The following is a 24,001-nucleotide window of genomic DNA, read 5'->3' on the forward strand; positions in this document are numbered from 1 at the left end:
GTGTTACATAAACGTAGCACGTGTTTTGCTCTTTTGTTGGAAAGTAGAAAAAGTGTATATTTCCGGTTAAAGATCTAAAATCACCTTACACCAAAAAAATTGTTATTGTAAGTAATAATTGCTAAAATCTACTGTGTAAGGGACGACATCAAAAGTTCAATGAAGGATAAAAAACTTAATTCACATAGTTTTTTCACTGACCCCCACCCCCCATTTAACTTAATTTGGGAAAAATTGATTTACCAACTGACCAATACTAGGTATATATTTAAAAATCGATTTTAGATATACAAAACTTGCAGAATTATAACCTCACACCCCAAACTATTTGATTTAAGTTTTTTATCCTACATCGATCTTTTGATGTCGTCCCTAACAACGTTCAGAATTGTAACCCATGTTAAAGTTGCGTAAATTAACTCCAATCTGATTGCTCAATTTATTTTACAGTGTATATATGCATTAATATGAGGCAGGCATTACCTGTAAATGGGGACAAAGTCTGTAACAGTGAATTATTTTTTTGTAACTTAAATATTTGTTTAAAAAAAAAAAAGAAACGGAAATACCCTAACGTTTCCGATTTTGGTTCTGTTGTCATGGTTGTGAGGGATGTTAGTTGTGACGTTATTTAAGTTATGACGTCATATGCAATGTAAACAAAGAAACGCTATCATCAGGTAACATGTTTTCATATCAAGGAATTATTAAAAATGAAATTGGTATTGCGTTCCTTCCTATTTAATACTAGACTGATAAATATATATTTTACTCAAAGTTTCATATAAACGAGACCCGAAAAAGGAAAACATTGTAGATTTTTGGGCAGATGAGGGAATTACAAAACATGACATCAAAAAAATTGAACGATTTTGAGTTCATTAGTCATGTTAGTACAATGAAAATTTTGGGAAAATTTTCCCAATTTTTTTTTTTTTTCACTTCGTCCCATATTACCAAAATGAATATTGCTGACCACTAAACAACAAATTATATTCTAACTATCTATCCATCTGTCTATCTTCCCATCAAGGAGTGGACTCATTTTTGAGTGTATATATACTCCAGCGTGAGTGAACAGCTAAAAACCTTCAAGTATTTACAGTTAAAATGAGATCTGTATGTACAGTTAAAATCAAGGCTGTAGTTTAGATGTGGAGTAGTGTCGACACGCAGTGTGTCTAAAATGTTCCACAGACGGGGAAGCTCGGATGTCTGGAGGTATGTTGTTCCACAGGCCATTCATTAGGAGGCGGTACCCGGTACATTTACCCTCCTATGCTATTGACAAGTACCGCCTAAATGTAGGAATTTTTATACAAGATACTCCTGGAATAAATTGAAAAGTACCACCTAGAAACGTGGAAAGTACCAGTCAACATGAAAGATAATGAAGCCCCTGGTTCCAGGATATGATGGTGGCAGGAATGAATCAGTACTTGAAGTAATCCAGTTTGGCCCTGATCTGTCTGATGTTATTAAACTCGGAACCACAGGTTCTGGTGTTATGGTGAATGAGCAGGTGGTGAACAGGTACTTCATCAACATGATTTATAATTTTGTAGAACATGATAACTCTGTTCCTGGCTCTTCTGTGTTCAAGTGGTTGCCAACCTAGTTGCTGAGTCATTTTTGTTACGCAACCAGGTTCTCTTGAGAGAAGTAGTCCCCCATTGCAAATCTGGCAGCCTGGCGTTGTAAATTTTTGAGTTGTTGGATTTGCTGTTGATGGTAGGGATCCCATACAGCACTGGCATACTCGAGGACAGGCCTCACTAAACTTGTGACTTCCTGAGGACAACTCCTGAGGTTCCTACATAGGAATCCAACAGATCTGGAGGCTTTTGCTGTGGTCTGGTTTATATTGCTCGCGTCAAGACAGGTCCTTGCTAATATATAACCCAAGGTATTTCCCACCTGGGACGCTTTCAAGGGTGTGGCCATGCAGATGGTAATCCCATATGATGAGTTTGCTTTTCTTACTAATGTGGATGGTGGTACATTTCTGTGGATGGAATGCCATTTGCCAGTCGTTTTCCCATTTTTCTAGCTTATCTAGGTCGTCTTGCAGATTGGTGGAATCGCTGGTGGATCTAATAGGAAGATCTATACAACAGGCAGTCATCAGCAAAAAGTTTCACACTAGAGTTAACAGATTCTAGGAGGTCGTTGATGAAGGCGAGAAAGAGCAGGGGTCCCACTACTGTACCCTGTGGTATGCCAGAAACTACCTCTGCTTCGTCTGACATTGTTCCCTCCACTTGGACAAATGTAGGACATGTTGTTTCCTACTGTTCAGGAAGCTCTCCACCCATTTGAGATTAGAGTCACCAACTCCGTAGAATTTGAGCTTATGGAGAAGTCGCTTGTGTGGCACCTTATCAAAGGCTTTGGCAAAGTCTAATAATATTGCGTCAATTTGTTGGCCATTTGATAGCCCATTTGCCAGTTCATGAATTGTGGCAATCAGCTGTGTCTCACAAGAGCGTTGAGCTAATGAACAGTAATACTTCATTTTCATATGTGGCTTAACCTGTGTTTACTTATTTGGTATTTCAAGCAAAGACATACTAAGTGGTGGGATTTACTTAGAACTAAGGCTAATATAGTGCCAATGCAGGACATCTTGCCCTAAAGACAAGTCTGTTTGAGTCCAACACACCTTATCACTGTTTGTCTGCTATTGATGGACATCACAAAGGTTCTCGTAAAATTTTACGCCACAGTGTAAAAGTGATTGTTTCAAAAGTTCAAGCAGTGCACATTCTTGGATAAACGAGCACATATATCCAAAGAGTGATAAGGTGTCTATAGGACCCACTCATAAGATGACTCAGTCTGACTATGAAGACAATTCAAACATCAATAAGTTATCTAGGACTGTCTGTAAAGTCAACTTGGATTGTCTATAGTGTCTATTCAGACAAAGTATAACATAATACTAGTCTGCACTGTTAGCTACTATCCAGATGCCCCAGACAAATGAATATTGATTAAGACTAGCAAAAAATTTCCAAAATTTATATAGTCATATATATATATCAGTTAAGGATACAACTCTATAGGGTTATTATTAAAGAGAAAATATCATCAATTGTTATTGTGGACTAATTACAGTCGAACCTTGTTGTGTCAAAGTTGAAGGGACTGAACCAAAGTATTTGACTCATCCGAGGTTCGACTCATCCGAGGTCGAGTGTGTCGTCATAAATTTTGAATGCATGAAATATGGTATGAGATTTGTGTAAACTAGATACAATAAATAGTGTGCCTTTTTTTTAATTCTCGATAAGACACTGTATGATTGTGTATTCAATCTCCATTTTTGGTCCTTCGTAATAATTAAAAACACAAGAACAGATACAAATCATGCACAAATAAAATCATTAGTCTACACAAATATTTACAAAGGTCAGTCGCTATAAATTATGAAATCACTTGCGGCACGAAATAAGTTCTGAATGGTCTCTGATCAGGTCGTCTGCTTAACATTAAATTATCATGAATTTATTATAATTGTCCTAATCCTTTTATTTATGGTAATTAATGAGTTTTAAATATAACGATTCATTTTATCTCGGCTTGGGTCAATTAAATTCGTTTTGTTTTATCATGATCTCAGGTGAAAAATGTTCAACACACTAACATTCCGCTTGAACGATAAACAAAGGTGTTAATTAGCGGTCACCATAAACATGTCATTTTAACTGTTATACAAACAAGTATGTTTACTCAGCTTTAATCTCTTTTGAAAATGATTAATTGACATAAGAAATACTACCGATTTGAATTTTTATGATTAGGTCTGCATCTTTCGAAAATTCTTACTTTCGAAGTTCGAGACATCGGGGTCAATTTACATTATATTACTTCGACGGGACTATAAAATTTACTTGACTTAACCGAGTATTCGAATCAACTGAGTTCGACTCATCAGAGGTAATTATGCATTGATCAAACGGGAATTTTACCAGGACCGAGAAATTACTTCGACTCATCCGAGTTTTCGACACAACCGAGTTCGACACAACGAGGTTCGACTGTAATAAAAAAAACTGTGATAACATATGTTACATGTTTTAAAGGGCCAATTTGAGTCATATGTTTTGTTCTATTTATATTGTTAAACTATTGCCTAGATATAAATTCTAAATGATAAAAAAGATAAAACAGTTCATAATTTGCCAATCATGCATCGTACACCTAGTATGTAACAATGTGTTACAGAAAAAAATGACTGTAATAACTATAGGGTGTTATTACAGCTTATCTTTATCACTTCAAACCCTTTGCTCAGACATACATCATGCTTAATCTCTATGTATTTTAATTTAATGAAAGAAATAAGGATCTGGATAATTTCTTTTAATTTCTTTTTCAGCATTTGACTACCTTCAACCACCATGGCAAATAAGCCAAAACAAACCCCAAACACACTGGGTTACACCAACACAACTTATAGAGAAAAAATGACACAGATGAGTGAACAGGAAAAGATAATTGAAGAAAAGAAGAGAAAAATTCTTGAAAAAATGAAGGCAGATGAAATAGCTGCAGTGACAAAAAATTCAGCAGCAACACCTACTTCTACACCGCCAGTGTAAGTTAAATGTTAGCCCTACTTCTACACCTCCTGTGTAAGTTATATGTTAATACATCCTTAAACACCTCCAGTGTAAGTTACATGTATATGTTAACACCTTCTTCTACAACTCCTTTGCCACCTCCAGTGTAAGTTATATGTAGTTACATGTTTGATGTAAAAATAATTTTCTGATGTCCATCCGAGACCAACATATTATGTTATCCATTTTATACTCAGAGCACCAGATCTAAGAACTAACCCATTGGGTTTTTTACCAATTGTGTTACCCACCATTTTTTATGTAAATGAGTGAAATAGTTTTTTTTCAACTGCAGTAACTCTAATTCACCCCTCAAGCAAATGTATATATATAAAGGATTTGTCACCACTAAGCTTCTTAATGCATAGGTTTTTTTCATCTTCAAGATATTGGATTTATTATTTAGGCATTGATATAGTGGAATTATATCAACCGAATATGTTATCCCATCAGTGTTCTAGCTAGGATTTGAAAAAGGCAGGGTGTGAGTCAGGAAAAGGGCAATTTTAAGCGTCAATTAATATCACTGAAAAAAAAAGCAATTATGTAAGCCTTATAATTAATTAGCAGGTAACTTTTATTATGCATTACTGTCATCAAGTTTCAGTTAAAATGGAGTAAAATTATGACTGACACAACATTTTATGGTTGACTTCATAAATCTACGGTCATGACCCTTTTCAACAAACTCTTTCCTTATATTGTAAAACTACTTTTTTTTTTTTTTTTTTTTTTTTTTTTTTATCTTTATTCAATTTCTTTTACCATATCATTAGCAGGTGAGTAATTAATATCAGAAATTATTTTTTCTTAATTGCACTTGATAGATTAATTAATGGAAGTGAAGATGCAAAATATTATTTTCAAAATATTTCTTTTTGAAGCGTATTAAAGTGAAAATAATTTAAATTAATATTTTTATATGCATTTGCATTTAATTTATTATATATTTAACCTTTTAACAAAAAGAAACATAATTCAAGGAATATATTGTGAAAAGGTAATAAATAAGGGGAAGTAACACATTTTTTTTTTGTCAAACTGTTTATTTATGACCTAAAGCTAAGGTAATAAGTGTTAATTAACAATGTGTTTGACACAAAAGCTGACAGATGAAGTCATACACTTAATGGGTCACTTAATTTGACAGTTTGCACAAGTAGCTGAACTACCTGTTCATGGAAGAATTTACGAATTTACCTTTATTTCAAAGGCAGCAATTTCCGATTTTCCACAATGAAAACAGCAGGGCGGCCGATGAACTACAGAAAAGAGGCATGGGCGTCAAAAAAAAAGGGCGGGAGCTGCGCCCTATTCAAAATTTGTAGCTAGAACACTGTCATCTTAAAATAAATTTCTCTCAGTATATATATATATGTGATAGCTATTTTATTTGGTTTATACCCTGACAGGCAATTGGTCGTTTAGTTTGTGTCTTGTTTGTTTCAACCACTCTGCCAGTTTTGTTTTTTTCTCTTTATAACAATAAGATCAAAAACAAAGAAAGTGAAAGTTACATTTACAGCCAAATGAGTATGGTGCTCACTCATCAACAGAAATGAAAAGAAAACTCTTTTAAAACTAAAATGAAATTTGAATGTTTTTGACTGTGTTTTATTTTATTTGCATAAAATTATCTAGTCATTAGTTGTGCCTTTTTATAACTTTTTGTTTTCTAATTGCTTTTCAACTAAATAATTGATTTGGCCTTTTACTGTTCCAACTCATTTTGATAATTCTTGCATTACTGATTAGTAAACGGAGAAGAAAAATAATATATATTTGTGTTAAAAAGTATTCATTTTGTAGTACTGGAAAAAGGCCTGGGTTTCCAGCAAAGAAGTCAAAATTTGGAACTCACCTCCCCGAAGTAAAGAAGGAACCCCAAAAGGCTTCTGCTACTCCATTTTTTGTGAATGATGGAAACTTTATGGAAAGATTTAGACAAATGCAAGGTCTTGCATCAGGTTTGTATTTACATTCAGTGTTCTCCCAGGGCCTTTTAGCATCATGGTAATGTGATGCTATAATCTTAAATGTGATGCTATCTTAAGTTGTTTTCTTATGGATTATGTTATGGATGTGATGGTATAATTTTTAGAAACAAGATGGTATTTTAATTCCCCTGTTTACCAGGATGCTAAATGAAATATCTGGGGAGAACACTGCTTACATGTTAAATATCAAAAAAAAAAAAATTTGATTTTGAAGTCTTAAAAATATAAAAATTAGATGTGGTATGCTTGCCAATGAGACAACTCTTCACTAGTGACCAAAATGACACAGAGATTAACAACTATAAGTCTCTATACAGCCTTTAACAATGAGCAAAGTCTATACCACATACTAATTACATGCTATATATGAACTTTCCTTTATTTATCATGTTTATGTTAGAATGGTAAATATTTTGTGTTCTGATTACTGCAACCTAGCTACATATTGTTCTTCAGAAAAATTAACCAAACATTATTATATATGGTCTACCAAATTATTTCTTTACATAGACAAATGTCAGATATATTGTATCTAAAGTTTAAAAATTCTACATGAAATATGTCTCAGAGGAAAGAATTGTATACGTCATCGTATTCTGCTGCTTTCCTCCTTATTTTCGTATTGATTAAAACATATTTTTATGATTTAATTTATTAATGATTGATGCAATTAATGCACAACTAAAATTTCTGCACTCTTCTGTTTTGTCAGCAAGTAGAATAACAGCTGCAACTGTAAAAGAAGAAAAGAAAGACAATATAGAAAACCAAAAAGACCAAGAAACAGAACAAAAACATCAGCTACAAATGAATCCTTTAACAGCTAATCAACAAACAGCATTTGGTGAAAACTTTCCCTCACAAAACCCAGCTCCTAGACCACAAGTACCACTGGAACAACCACGTCAGCTGCGACCCTTCCCACATGGAAGGCCTCCACCTCCTACAAGACCACCTCCAGGACAAGCACCAAATCAGCCACCACTCTTAATGACACACAATGCTGGCCCTCCAGGTCCAAGACCTAGGATGCCAATGCCACCAAGACCCTTAATGCAACAAAACTTAGAGCCACCAGTCAGTAGCCCAAATATTTCAGAGCCTCAACAACCAATACTACAGCAGTTACATCCTCCTAGACCTTTTCTCCAACAGCAACCTAACTCGCAGCCAATGCCACTGATGGCTCAACAGATATTACCTCCTGGTCATAGACTTCCTCCTCCACAACCACTGGTTCAGATGCCACATCAACCTCCTGGTACTGTCACAATGCAACTACAGTCTCCTGATCAGATGTCACCTCAGCCTCATGGACAAATGCCACCACATTTGTTGGCACAAGGGATGCCACCAAGGCCACCTCAGATTATTCCACAGGGACCACCAAGACCACATATGCCTGTAATACCTGGTGGGCCTCAACATCAGGGTGCAATGCCACCTAGACCACCTCCTCCATCTATGTTTCCAGGTCAGCAACATCCACAATTCCCCCCAGGAACTGAGCCTTTTCAGCCAGGACCACATCATCCTGGACTTCCTCATCCTATGTTCTCTGCAGCTCCTCCACAACCAGGACCACCACCAATGGTCAGTTTACAGAGTGCACCACCTCGTCCTCCACCACAACGTCATGAAGATCCAGAGGAGTATGACCCATCAGAACCTACATCACCTACTTTGGAAAAACATAAAGGAAAACATCATGGAGCTCATATTAAAAATGGCAGCGAAGAAAAATTTGAATATGATGAATATGGAAATTTAATAAATAACGATTCAGAACAATTATTTGATGATTATGGGAATCCCATAGACCAGAAATTAGGGACATTATTTGATGATTATGGAAATCCTATAAAAATTAAAAGAGAATCTGCAGATGAATATGACCCATCAGTTCCAACAGAAGCAGACTCACCAGGTAGTCAAATAAGCAAATTTATAGAGATATTGATGATTTTATCATTAAGAAGCAAAATAATTAAGTTAACCAAGTTTTTTTTAAAGAGAAAGTGAATTCAGGTGAAAGTATAATATAGCATATAGCATCTATGAAATCTTTTTAGGTTAAATTTTCAAGTAAAGTTGAACTGACCAGATGCCAGAAAAGTTAGTTAAGACTATAACCTAATTTTAGGTTGGAAAGAACATTTTGTACCATGATTTCAGAAATTCCAAGTCCTTTGGATGCAGATATGTAAAAATTTCGTTTAATGTTAAAAGATTAAATGATTCATCTTACATGCATGTTTATTTTTAAAGATAGACTTTTTAACTACTAAAGTAATCACTTACATTATAACATTTTTTTTACAGATAAAACATTATCTTTTCAAATGAAGAAAGAAAACAGCAGGTATTTTATTTATATGAGTAGTTGGTATATTTGAATATTAAGATTTCAAGTTGAAATGTGTTCAAGTTTTGTTCATTTAGGAGTAACAGTAATACTATCTATTATTGCTATTTTCTGCATTTTTCCTTTGATCTTTTTTTTTGTGATAATTTTTATATGCTACTCGCTTGGGAAGGAAAATTATCGCAAGAAACTAAGGAGTCACATGGCGTTGTTAATGAAACTGGCATGAAATTGACATTGTCGTCCTAGGTAAAATAGCGATAAACAGATTTTCATTGGTCATCTCAACTCAATTGCCTTTCTCGCTTTTGCCATCCCGGCTCAAGCGAGAAAATCAATCTCGTTGAGATGATCAACAATAATCTATAAATCTAGCCAACTGTTATAAATCATGCTTACCAGTTTTGATATGAAAAGCTAGTCACAGATTGTTTTACCTACAATGTAGCAGTGTTATTCAAAGTTTACATATATTTAAATTTCTTACACATTTAGAAAAAAACATATATATAAAGATTTTAAGATCATACCTGCAAGTGTGTAAATATAATTAGGGTCCCGCCAAAGGCGGTCCCCTATAGTGATCAGTCTGTCCGTCCGTCCGTCCGTCTGTCTGTCCGTCCGTCCGTCCGTCCGTAACACTTTGTGTCCGCTCCATATCTAGAGAACCATTATGATTTCATACTTAATACTTTACATGTTTATTAACCACCACCAGAGGGCGTGTCATGATGTATGTACAACTTCCTAGGTCAAAGGTCAAGGTCAAAAAACTGGTTTCAGTTGACAACCCTGTGTCCTGAGGTGAAGATCGTGTCCGCTCTATATCTTGAGAACCGTTATGATTTCAAAGTTTATACTTGACATGTATATGAACCAACACCAGAGGGCGTGTCATAATTTATGAACGACTGCCTAGGGCATAGTTCAAGGTCAAAAACTTTGGTTTCAGTTGACAACCCCATGTCCTATGGTAAAGATTGTGTCCGCTCTATATCTTGAGAACCGTTATCATTTCAAAGTTTATACTTGACATGTATATAAACCAACACCAAAGGGTGTGTCATAATTTATGTGCAACTTCCTAGGTCAAAGGTCAAGGTCAAAAACTTTGGTTTCAGTTGACAACCCCATGTCCTATGGTAAAGATCGTGTCCGCTCTATATCTTGAGAACCTTTATCATTTCAAAGTTTATACTTGACATGTTTATAAACCAACACCAAAGGGTGTGTCATAATTTATTTACAACTTCATAGGTCAAAGGTCAAGGTCAAAAACTTTGATTTCAGTTGACAAACCCATGTCCTATGGTAAAGATACAATTTTTTAATGCACATTATTCACAGCGGGGCCCACAGAGATGGCTCCCATCTCAATGATATCTAGTTTGCATTGAAATATGTTTAGTAACTTCATTTGTTAAACACTCCTTGGCCATTTCTTTGCCCTATTTTGAATTTCAAAAACTTGACAAGTGAACTAATATACTATCATGCTTGGTATAGGTTTAAACAATATTGAAATATCTTCACTATTTCATTCATGTGATATATTTTATAGTTTAATTATTATTTTAGGAATTGTAACTAAAGCTTATGTTATCAAGAATTTGCAGCTGAAATAATTAATTTATTGTTTTATTTTCTTACAATTGGTTTAAACCGTGTGTATTTCTGGAACAGCTTTACTCTATAGAGTTAAGCAGTTTTTAAAGCTCTTGGTAGATTTGAGATTCCCCGAAAAATAATAAACAGTAAAAGGACTCTTGCTGAAACCATGTTCCGTATGTCACAAATTTCAAAATTTTAAATAAAAGTCAGTGGTTTTTCTGCTGGCACTCCAGATTCCTCCACCTTTAAAAACTGACTGACACAAAATTGTAGCTCTTAAAAGTTAAAACACCAACAATCAACCATAATCAAAATGTTAAAAATTATGTGAATCAGAAGTATTTTTGAAGCATCCACTTTTCATAGATATTTATATTCATTTATTTTTTATAGTCAATCTAAGAAACCGTTGATAAAAGAAGAAGGTACAGGAGACTGCGGTAAATCATCCAGGAACTTAACCAATGTATTTGATACAGTAGATGACAGAGGTGACACAGAGGACAAAAAGGAGACAATAGGTATGTACCTTTATCATCAAGCTTAAATGTATAGTACTTAAAACACTGATCTATTATATCACCAGAGAACACAGGACAATTTGAGAAAAAAAGGGGTTGATTATTGATCCCAAATTAACAAACACTTTAAAGAAATCAGTTGACTACGTACATTACATACATATATTGTACATTTGTATGACAATAAATATCAACTCAGGTTCATATTATACATGTATCTTGCATTTACATGATTATTTCTGTGCCAAAAATACAAATTACATGAAGCATTATTGTAGATCTAAGAAACTATGTCCTGAATTTAAACTCAAAACTACAGTAAGTGAAAGAAACAATAAATAATTGATACAATGGCAATAAGATATGCTATAATATGATAAGTTTAGAAAATTGAATAAAAAAGAAAAACATTTTTTTTATCAAAATTACATTAAGTGCAAAAATAACTAAACATTGATACCATGGCAAAAAAAGGCTTGCTGTAAGTGTAGAAATTTGAGAACAAAGATAAAAATATTATGTTAGTTTTGCTGTTTGAATGCTAGTTCGACCCAGAGAACAATGATTCTGATAGGCTGCTTCTAGTTTTTCCACCACAGGATCCTGTTACCACGGCAACCATTGATAAGTTAGCAGCTGATGTAGCAAAAGGAGGTCCAGAGGTGGAGGTGAAGGTTTTCTGTTCCAGTCGAAAGAATCCGGATTTCTGGTATGTCACATTAAAAAATTGTGGAGTTATTCCCCATATCTTTTAATTGAAGATAAAGTAATCATTTCTGTAAGATATAACACAATTTAATGGAAAAAAACACTGAGATAACTATTAAACCTTTTTAACAGAATTGTCGGAAACTTAATTTCAAAAAAATACATGCCCATTCCCATAGCAAGTTCATTCAGCTGGTTTGAAAGAGACTAATACAAGATAAAATTTACCTTAATTTTTATAACACTGTATTTGCTAGTTCATCTTATTTGTCATATATTCAGTAGAATAAAATTGAGAATGGTAATGGAGAATGTGTCAAAGAGACAACAACCCAACCAAAAAGCAGAAAACAGCTGTAGGCCACTAATGGGTCATCAATTCAGCAAGAAAAACCCAGCACCCTGAGGCATGCTTCAGCTGTCTCCTTATCAAAAAATGTGTATTAGATCAGAGATAATGGGCGTCAAACTTAACGTAGAAATATATAAATGAACTTAAATTAAAAATCATACAAGACTAACAAAGGCCAGAGGCTCCTGATGTGGGATAGGCACACAAATGCAGTGTTGACAAGTTTTTTGAGATCTCAACCCTCCCCCTATACCTCTAGCAAATATAAAAAACAAACACAGTTTAAATCATGTAGGTGTATCAGTCTTTGCATACAGACATGACTTGCAAAACTTTCTTTAAATTTCAGTAAATTATCAAATTGAATATAATCACTTGTGAATTCAGAGTGCAGTCCTTACATATTCAGATAGAGATAATATAAAAATAAAATTTGTTTTAATAATCACATGTTGTTTATTTGTAGGTTTTTGTATGAACAGAAAAGTGATGCCTATAAATATTACAGATATAAAGTAATGGTGTTATCTGGAAAGTCATTTGGTAAGAACAACTTACTTCTGTTCAACACCTCAGCTGTAATATACTTGTATGTTATACAGCCAAAACAATTGTGTGGAAGTTTATTATGTAGAGTTACTTCCCATGTCTTTCTTTTTTAATTTAGAGTTACTTCCCATGTCTTGCTTGTTTAATTTAGAGTTACTTCCCATGTCTGGCATGTTTAATTTAGAGTTACTTCCCATGTCTTGCTTGTTTAATGTAGAGTTACTTCCCATGTCTTGCTTGTTTAATGTAGAGTTACTTCCCATGTCTTTCTTGTTTAATGTAGAGTTACTTCCCATGTCTTGCTTGTTTAATGTAGAGTTACTTCCCATGTCTTTCTTGTTTAATTAAGAGTTACTTCCCATGTCTTGTTTAATTTAGAGTTACTTCCCATGTCTTGCTTGTTTAATGTAGAGTTACTTCCCATGTCTTGCTTGTTTAATGTAGAGTTACTTCCCATGTCTTGCTTGTTTAATGTAGAGTTACTTCCCATGTCTTTCTTGTTTAATGTAGAGTTACTTCCCATGTCTTTCTTGTTTAATTTAGAGTTACTTCCCATTTCTTGCTTGTTTAATGTACAGTTACTTCCCATGTCTTGCTTGTTTAATGTAGAGTTACTTCCCATGACTTTCTTGTTTAATGTAGAGTTACTTCCCATGTCTTTCTTGTTTAATGTAGAGTTACTTCCCATGTCTTTCTTGTTTAATGTATAGTTACTTCCCATGTCTTTCTTGTTTAATTTAGAGTTACTTCCCATGTCTTGCTTGTTTAATTTTGACTTGATGTTTATGCTTATTGATAGAAATGTTGAACAAAACTTGTAAAATATTTTTACTGATTCAGAAGTTTTTCTATTAATTAAATTAATAGGCTGTTTTAAAGGGATTAATTAGATATCTTAGAACATTACTAACATGACTGATATTAATGATAAGTTTTGTGTACAAATTGTGGGGTTACCCAGTAACAGCTTTTATATGTCTCTGTCATCCAACCGCCTTTTTCATAAAATTACATAAACTTTTTCTCAAGAATTAAAATTAGAGCATCCTTACATTTTGTACAAAGCTTCATAGATGCATCACATACTGTGTGATGTGTTTTCACATTTATTGCTATCAACTCTGTTTTCGATATATAAGGGGTATCAGAAGTGAGCAATAGCCCATAGCAATAACTAGCACATCTTATTTAGTTCTTGTATCCTGTGGTGATTGTTTATTATAGTAGAGGTGCCTTAATAATCTAGTAAATTGATTTTTTTTTAATTTAAGTTTTTTGTGTGATTTTTAGAAGACAACAAAGAAGACAATGTAAAACAGGAAAGTAAAGGAAAGAAGAGAAAAAGTAGATGGGGAGCAGAAGATGATATTGTTCCTCCTATTTTATCACATGGTAAGTTGTAAGATTGATGTATGGAATAGATCTCCATTTTATCAAATTCAGTATTTAATACCAACTAAGGTATTTATGATGATGAAATCAAAAGATCAAAACTGACACTTTTATTTATCTTCTTGTAAATCCAGATCCAGAAATGTTCAGAATGATGAGATCATAAAAAAAAAAGATAATTATTTTGGAAACCAAATGGTCTGTCATTATTTTTCAGTAGTGAAGCACAGAAACTGATGAAGGCTGTTTGTGATGATGAAATAATAAGAAATCAATTTCATAAAATAGTGACAAAATCTCATATAAAACAAGAAAGAGTGATATTTATTTTAAAAGGCTTATCAAATAAATTTTTAGAACGTCTTTATTCAAAGAAACATAAGGTTGTCTGTAGTACTAGTGTTGTAATTTAAAGTGACTAATTTCTTTTGCAGTACCCTCACAGCATGCACCAACAGTGACTTTAGAAGACTTTGCTCGTCGTATGGTTGGTAGTTCTGAAATGACAGAAGAACAGCTGAAACAAATTAGAGAGCAACAGGAGGTATTGTTCCTATTCAGATTAATAAGCTACAAAAATGAGGAGATATATTATAATTGCCAATGAGACAACAATGTGCATCAAAAACAAATGAGGTAGACGGAAACATTGAATTACAGTCTCCCAACACAAGACAGCCACACATAATGAATGTGGCAGGGCAAGGTTATGAGAGCTCAACCCCTTGCCACTAACAACTATTTTATGTAAGTCACATTTAAAAATAAAGTTAGCCTTGGCTGACACTGAAAGCCTACTTTCTAACAGGGCAGTAATTAAGAAATTTTTTCTTTCTATTTTATGATAGATGAATATGATGTATCAGCTAATTATTGCTCAGAAGAAAGCTACGGAAGCAGCGTTAGCTGATGCACAAGGGATGGGTAAAACTGCTCAGAAATATGAATATGATTCTGATGAAGACATAGAAGGTGGAACATGGGAACATAAACAAAGAACATCGGAAATGGTGGCTACTAGAGGTATGTATTGAAAAAAAATAACAATACATAGAACATTAACAAAGAACATCGGAAATGGTGGCTACTAGAGGTATGTATTAAAAAAAAATAACAATACATAGAACATTAACAAAGGACATCGGAAATGGTGGCTACTAGAGGTATGTATTAAAAAAAAATAACAATACATAGAACATTAACAAAGAACATCGGAAATGGTGGCTACTAGAGGTATGTATTAAAAAAAAATAACAATACATAGAACATTAACAAAGAACATCGGAAATGGTGGCTACTAGAGGTATGTATTAAAAAAAAATAACAATACATAGAACATAAACAAAGAACATCGGAAATGGTGGCTACTAGAGGTATGTATTAAAAAAAAATAACAATACATAGAACAATAACAAAGAACATCGGAAATGGTGGCTACTAGAGGTATGTATTAAAAAAAAAATAACAATACATAGAACATTAACAAAGAACATCGGAAATGGTGGCTACTAGAGGTAGGTATTGAAAAAAAATAACAATACATAGAACATTAACAAAGAACATCGGAAATGGTGGCTACTAGAGGTTTGTATTGAAAAAAATAACAATACATAGAACATTAACAGAGAACATCAGAAATGGTGGCTACTAGAGGTATGAATTGAAAAAAAATAACAATACATAGAACATTAACAAAGAACATCGGAAATGGTTGCTACTAGAGGTATGTATTAAACAAAAAATAACAAAACATAGATACTTCTTTCAGCAATTTGTTGACCTTAATTTAAATCCATATGTTAAGCATTTTTTAACCAAGATGATTGCATATCCTATTTATTCATTTTCTCTTGCAAAACAATGTGTGTAGTATTTTGAGGACTGCTACTTTAAACAACTTTTCATCAATTTAACCATTTTAGTAAATATTCAGTGGCAAAATTAAATAATTAACCAAAGGACTCTACTCTGATTACAATACAGTTGAATTGTCTACAATACCTGTTTTAGTATTACCTCAAATCAGGTATGTCTAATAGGTAAAGATTTGGAAGCCAAATATAAAACAAAAAAGATGTCAGATAAACATCAGGGAGACAACAACCACAAGGACACCAGAAATAAAGGACTAATCTAAATTCACAAAGTTTGGGAAGGTCAGAAACATTTGACCTTAAAACATACAGCCAAAACTACATCTGGTAAACTGAAGTATTAAAACTGTGATGCAAATTGAATAAATATATTTTATTTGACTTTCAAACATCTTATACAGATTCAAAGACACGTTATCTCTTCAGTGTTATAAGAACAGAAAACAGAGATACAGAAATAGAATTTGTTAATTGATATTTTCTTTGACATGTATTTTCAGAATGGGCAGATAAGTTAACAGAATCTAATAAAGGAAAACATTTTATTGGTGATTTCTTGCCACCTGATGAATTAGAAAGGTTCATGGAAACTTACAAGGTAAGAACTAATAGAGATTTTATGTCTAAATACCACTGCTGTAAACATGAAGACAAATCACTTAACATATCAACACCATTGTAGAGGTCATCTTGATAAAAAAAATAGTCCTGAAGATTGTTTAATTTCAAAATGGCAGGACAGACATTTAACGTGAGGGACCAAAATTGTACCTATATTGACAGTTTTTCAACCTACATTTATTTATGCTTTAGACAAAAGTTTTTCGTTATGTGTTTATTTTGTAGATGTATCATTATTTACTATATGGTTTCACCAATTTAATTTTGAATCCATATGGAATCATAGAAAAATTGGCTGAACTGACCTCCAAACCATCAATGATTCTGTAATGAGGAGTACCCAAATTGCATCCAAGCTTAAAATCGCATTGTCAAAAGTCGAATAACAGAGCTTTTGTTTAATTCTTTAAATATTTGAACAATTGGATATTAGTTCAACTTACTCTTCATTTTTTAAGAAATGGATACTTGTAATATATTGTATTTGCTAATTTTAATATAATGACATTTTGATGACGTCGCCATGCGACGTTTCCGTACATTTTGCTTTTTCAGTAAACAATTCATCTGTTGATATATACTGTGAACGTTTTGTGTATATCTAATTATTGTTACATATGTTGAAAGATGTGCATAGCATCAAATCATAAAAATACAAATTGTTTAGTCTTGTAAGATTTCCGCTGTTATTTTTGCTAAATAGGTGCAATTTGGGTACTCATTATAACTTGATACCTCCTTGTCACAGGGATAAAAATACATATTAAAATTGTTTTATTCAATTTCACTAGATAATGATTCTATTTCACATTTGAACTGTATGCGTTGAAACATTCATGTCCTTTTGGGTCAACAATCTCTAAAGATACAATTTAAAACAAATATTTTAGGCATTGAAAGATGGAAGAGAGCCAGATTTCTCAGACTATAAGGAATTTAAATTGACCTGTGAAAATGTAGGGTACAAGATGTTGGAGAAGTTAGGATGGAAAGAAGGAGAAGGATTAGGACCAGAAAGTCAAGGCATCGTTGATCCTGTTAATAAGTAAGTATTGTCTGTAGCTCTGTAACATATACACAGGAACATTTTGTTCATGTGAATTTCACTTGAAAACAATGTGAATTTCATGTTAAAAAATTTATGTGAATATTATGTTAATTACATAAAATTAACCTGAAATAAGATTCACCTGATATTCATATGAGCAAATTTCGGCTTTGTACATCAATTAGACAGATTCACAACAGCAAAACAAGATTCAGTTATAAAGAGATTTAACATTTTACCTTTAGCAAAAAACAAGTGCCTACACAATATGTCAAACTCGCATTTGCTCAGTCTAAAAAATGTTGTGAATAAATCGGAGACAATAAAAATTCAGCTACTTTTATTAAAAATGTACAAATTTTGATAAAATATGACTAAAATGGACTTTTTTTATTGTGTCTTAAGGGGGAATGTCTCTGTAGAAGGCAGAGGTTTAGGTATAGAAAGACCAGCAGAGCTTGGAGCAGAAGATGATGAATTTGATGCTTACAGGAAGAGAATGATGTTAGCCTACAGATTCAGGCCTAATCCATTGGTATGTATAATAAATCTATGATGTTAGCCTACAGATTCAGGCCTAATCCATTGGTATGTATAATAAATCAATGATGTTAGCCTACAGATTCAGGCCTAATCCATTGGTAGGTTTACAGTGCTTATCCAGTGACCTTTGGGGTATCACATTAGCAAAGACTAAAACAGTTTACCAAATTGCAGTTAGATTTCTACTCCAACTAACTGATCAACTGGTAAATTATTTTAGCAGATTGCTCAAGTGAAATGTTGTTAGTAAGATGTGAGTGCTGTAAAATAAAAAGTAATACTTACCATCCAGAACCATTTAGTTGATACCTTTGTCAATCATTTCTAACAAAAATAATATCTTACTATAGTATGAGTCACTGAATAAAAAGATCTAATTTTGACATGGAAACTTCTATCATAAATAAATATTATAAATAAATAGTTCAAACCATTGTTTTGTAGGTGTATATTATATAGCTTTGTCTTCTAAGAAAAAGTTATTGTGCAATTGTGATTCGAATAATATTTTCTATACAAATTACTGATCTGCTGGCATTAAAGGGAAATAATTTATATTGAGTTCAAATGTACACTAAAAATTTAATCAATGATACCAGGCTTATGGTTTTGCCTACAAAAAAATCATCAACACGACTTGAATAAAAAAAATTGAAATGCAAAATTAGTATGAAGTTGAAGGGCATGTAGGACACAGATTAGAAAGGTTTTGCAAAATACTGATTATAAGTTATCTTGTGCTCCTTGGAAGAGAATCCTTTATACTTTGAACAATTCAACATTTTGCAAAACAACTGTTAATCTATAATTTTACCCTATAAATAAAAATGCATGTCAAAATGAAATTGCTTATTACTGGGCTGGTGTTATCTTCTTAATTTAAAGGGGAATTTGAATGATTTATAGAACTTTGAATGTGTTCAATAATAGGGTTTTAACAGCTTTTTTTCAAAATTTTAAATCGTCTTTCATCATTAGATAAGTTTCATGGTTCTTTTCAGAACAGAGGATAAAAGTTGAATAATCACAGAAATAATGTTACAAACAAATTAAATGGGGAAATTTGATATTTGTCAGACAGAACAAAATTTTGCTGATTATCAGTAATGTAAATTATTTCCCTTTATTGCCAGCAGATCAGTAATTTGTTAGAAAATATTATTCGAATCACAATTGCACAATAACTTTTTCTAAGAAGACAAAGCTATAAAATATACACCTACAAAACAATGTTTTAAACTATTCATTTATAATATTTATTTATGATAGAAGTTTCCATGTCAAAATTAGACCTTTTTATTCAGTGACTCATACTATAGTAAGATATTATTTTTGTTAGAAATGATTGACAAAGGTATCAACTAAATGGCTCTGGATGGTAAGTATTACTTTTTATTTTACTGCACTCACTTCTTACTAACAAAATTTCACTTGAGCAATCTGCTAAAATATTTTACCAGTTGATCACTTAGTTAGGGTAGAAATCTAACTGCAATTTGGTAGTTTTAGTCTTTGCTAATCTGATACCCCAAAGATCACTGGATAAGCACTGTAATAAATCAATGATGTTAGCCTACAGATTCAGGCCTAAGCCATTGGTAGGTTTAATAAATCAATGATGTTAGCCTACAGATTCAGGCCTAATCCATTGGTAGGTTTAATAAATCAATGATGTTAGCCTACAGATTCAGGCCTAATCCATTGGTATGTTTAATAAATCAATGATGTTAGCCTACAGATTCAGGCCTAATCCATTGGTAGGTTTAATAAATCAATGATGTTAGCCTACAGATTCAGGCCTAATCCATTGGTATGTTTAATAAATCAATGATGTTAGCCTACAGATTCAGGCCTAATCCATTGGTATGTATAATAATCAATAATGTTAGCCTACAGATTCAGGCCTAATCCATTGGTAGGTTTAATAAATCAATGATGTTAGCCTACAGATTCAGGCCTAATCCATTGGTATGTATAATAATCAATGATGTTAGCCTACAGATTCAGGCCTAATCCATTGGTAGGTTTAATAAATCTATGATGTTAGCCTACAGATTCAGGCCTAATCCATTGGTAGGTATAATAAATCTATGATGTTAGCCTACAGATTCAGGCCTAATCCATTGGTATGTATAATAAATCAATGATGTTAGCCTACAGATTCAGGCCTAATCCATTGGTATGTATAATAAATCTATGATGTTAGCCTACAGATTCAGGCCTAATCCATTGGTATGTATAATAAATCAATGATGTTAGCCTACAGATTCAGGCCTAATCCATTGGTATGTATAATAAATCTATGATGTTAGCCTACAGATTCAGGCCTAATCCATTGGTATGTATAATAAATCAATGATGTTAGCCTACAGATTCAGGCCTAATCCATTGGTATGTATAATAAATCAATGATGTTAGCCTACAGATTCAGGCCTAATCCATTGGTATGTATAATAAATCAATGATGTTAGCCTACGGATTCAGGCCTAATCCATTGGTAGGTTTAATAAATCAATGATGTTAGCCTACAGATTCAGGCCTAATCCATTGGTATGTTTAATAAATCAATGATGTTAGCCTACAGATTCAGGCCTAATCCATTGGTATGTATAATAATCAATGATGTTAGCCTACAGATTCAGGCCTAATCCATTGGTAGGTTTAATAAATCAATGATGTTAGCCTACAGATTCAGGCCTAATCCATTGGTAGGTTTAATAAATCAATGATGTTAGCCTACAGATTCAGGCCTAATCCATTGGTATGTTTAATAAATCAATGATGTTAGCCTACAGATTCAGGCCTAATCCATTGGTATGTATAATAAATCAATGATGTTAGCCTACAGATTCAGGCCTAAGCCATTGGTATGTATAATAAATCAATGATGTTAGCCTACAGATTCAGGCCTAAGCCATTGGTATGTATAATAAATCAATGATGTTAGCCTACAGATTCAGGCCTAATCCATTGGTAGGTTTAATAAATCAATAATGTTAGCCTACAGATTCAGGCCTAATCCATTGGTAGGTTTAATAAATCAATGATGTTAGCCTACAGATTCAGGCCTAATCCATTGGTAGGTTTAATAAATCAATGATGTTAGCCTACAGATTCAGGCCTAATCCATTGGTATGTATAATAATCAATGATGTTAGCCTACAGATTCAGGCCTAATCCATTGGTATGTATAATAAATCAATGATGTTAGCCTACAGATTCAGGCCTAATCCATTGGTATGTTTAATAAATCAATGATGTTAGCCTACAGATTCAGGCCTAATCCATTGGTATGTTTAATAAATCAATGATGTTAGCCTACAGATTCAGGCCTAATCCATTGGTATGTTTAATAAATCTATGGGTATATAGAGATGATAGTGAATGACCAAGAATGATCAATCTTTTAACCATGTTTTCATTGTTTTTTTACTCTCCACCACTTCCAAATTCTTCTATATACAACGTCTTTGTGTAAATTAAAAGTATAAAGATTATTGAAAATGTAGAGGTCAACATGGGGTCTTCAACAATAAACAATTGTTCATACAAAAGTCAAGCTCTAATGTTCATCAAAATTTTATTGTAGTTTACTTAGTTTAAAACTTCACATCTAGGACAATTGCAGCGATCAAAGGGATTTTCATATACAGGTATTCAACTTTTCTTGCTGGTTGTATATCCTTAATTAATACAAAATAAACATCAGAATGTATATATATATCTTGTTCTTTTAATCTCTGTATATTATTGCATTTTTCTTCCAGAACAACCCCAGAAGACCATACTATTAGTGAATGAAGATTAAATATAATACATACATATACAGACAATTTATGTGATTATTGTAAACTTCTATAAAAATAAAAGTGGCTCTAACATCTAGCATAGCAATCGTGTTTATCACCAAACCTATAATGTGACTATGCTTCGGTTTACTCATAAAGACAATTATCTGATAATATTAACAACACATGGCATACATTCATTTCATGAAATCTTTTTTATGCCCCACCTACGATAGTAGAGGGGCATTATGTTTTCTGGTCTGTGCGTCCGTTCGTCCGTTCGTTCGTCCGTTCGTCCGTCTGTCCCGCTTCAGGTTAAAGTTTTTGGTCGAGGTAGTTTTTGATGAAGTTGAAGTCCTATCGACTTCAAACTTGGTACACATGTTCCCTATGATATGATCTTTCTAATTTTAATGCCAAATTAGAGATTTTACCCCAATTTCACGGTCCACTGAACATAGAAAATGATAGTGCGAGTGGGGCATTCGTGTACTGAGGACACATTCTTGTTTAGGGGAGATTTCGCCCTGAATGTAATGCATTTCCAAAATTAGGGATATCCCTGTTTTGGCAGCTCTTCAAATGTCTGATGATTTTGTGCATGGTTTCTAAAAATTGTAAAAGTAATGGAAAAAAATTATATTACAAAAGACTGTTCAGTTTGAAACAAACAGACTACCAAAGATGCAGAGCAAAAGTTACTTCATTTTGAGAATTTCAACATTTTCAGTCCCTTTGGAAGTTAATCTGGTAATGCACAATATTTTTTTTAGTGTTTAAAATGACTTTGTAGCTTGAAAATCTTTTTAACTAGGTAATGTGAAAAAAACTTTCATAGATGTGACAAAATATTAAAAAGATCATGATTGCAATCTTTAATAATATAAATTGTGGTTGTGACTATATACATAAAGAATTAAATTGATACATTTAATTTATGCAGATATTTTTTTTAGAATGTCTAGGATGCATAAAAAAGGGATTATTGTTTAAGGGTAATTATCTAAGATTTGCTTTGTTTATGTTTGTTAATTCTGTGTGATACAATCACTTTTTATTTGAATATTTCATGTAGTTTCTGATATCATGTGTACAATTGTATGTCCATATTTTTATGAAGTTAAAGATTTATAAAGTTACAATCAATAAAATAATTAAGTGTAATGAACAAGGTGGAAGAAATCACTGTGAATGCATTGTATTTGATTGAAGTACTGTACCAGGTGGTGCAAATAAAGTAACAATGATTCATGCATATTGTTCCCATCATTTTGTTCAAATATGAACATTTAATTAACAGGAAATAAATATTTAATCATGAATTTTTTTACTTGCACTAAACAGAAATTTGTGTTTATCAGAATGAAACTGTAATTTATTCTAATACGATACTCATCTTAATTTTTGTTAACAAAAATAATTTCTAATTCACACTTAACCTAGGGGTTCACATTTGTGATTTAACTATTACACTTGCAATTGAACAACGTTAGAAATCTAAATGATTGATGCTGTGAAACTTGGCTTTCAAGAATATTTTGCTTAGCCTTCATCAATACAATATCAAACATGTCTTATAAATTTCGCTAAGAATGAAAACAAAAAAGAGAATTGTTTACTAGAATCAATATAATTAGTTCATTTTATCCTCTATGGTCATTTTAACATTGGAATATGGAGCATTTTAGTCAAACAAATAACACCCCATTTACAGTCAGTATAAAGACATTGACAAATATAACACCCCATTTACAGTCAGTATAAAGAAATTGACAAATATATAATGCCAACTCATGTTAAGATGAACATAGATCATCACTTGAAAGTAGTTCCTAGTCAGTGCAAAATAATACCATTCAATTGATTTGTTATGAATGAGAAATGTTATGAAATATTAATGCATTTTAATTAGGTTCCTTGCAATCACCATAATCAGTTGATGTGAAAAATTAAACTATAAATGATGTATCATTATGAAATTATCATTTTAAAGTATCATTATGGAGT

General features: G+C 32.7%; 1 protein-coding gene across 1 annotated transcript; it reads left to right on the forward strand.

The window, feature by feature from the left end:
* The first annotated feature begins 2 nt into the window (after window positions 1-2).
* On the forward strand, window positions 3-22,092 carry LOC143071252 (uncharacterized). The gene is made up of 15 exons (XM_076245449.1): window positions 3-107; window positions 4,382-4,600; window positions 6,435-6,592; window positions 7,335-8,549; window positions 8,945-8,984; window positions 10,992-11,119; window positions 11,705-11,828; window positions 12,646-12,722; window positions 14,019-14,120; window positions 14,555-14,664; window positions 14,969-15,143; window positions 16,495-16,592; window positions 17,506-17,660; window positions 18,069-18,198; window positions 21,974-22,092. The coding sequence occupies exons 2-15, from the start codon at window positions 4,404-4,406 to the stop codon at window positions 21,998-22,000; spliced, it is 2,736 nt and encodes a 911-aa protein (XP_076101564.1). The 5' UTR covers window positions 3-107; window positions 4,382-4,403; the 3' UTR covers window positions 22,001-22,092.
* Window positions 22,093-24,001: the final 1,909 nt, after the last annotated feature.

Source organism: Mytilus galloprovincialis, chromosome 4, assembly GCF_965363235.1.
Source record: "Mytilus galloprovincialis chromosome 4, xbMytGall1.hap1.1, whole genome shotgun sequence".
Lineage (NCBI taxonomy): Eukaryota > Metazoa > Mollusca > Bivalvia > Mytilida > Mytilidae > Mytilus > Mytilus galloprovincialis.

Bases quoted from the DNA above. Each gene is read 5' to 3' on its own strand.
- LOC143071252 (XM_076245449.1), top strand. From the start codon at position 4,404: ATGGCAAATAAGCCAAAACAAACCCCAAACACACTGGGTTACACCAAC. The intron at 8,985-10,991 runs GTATTTTATTTA...TATTTTTTATAG, and splicing joins ATGAAGAAAGAAAACAGCAG to TCAATCTAAGAAACCGTTGA. The intron at 14,665-14,968 runs GTATTGTTCCTA...ATTTTATGATAG, and splicing joins AAATTAGAGAGCAACAGGAG to ATGAATATGATGTATCAGCT.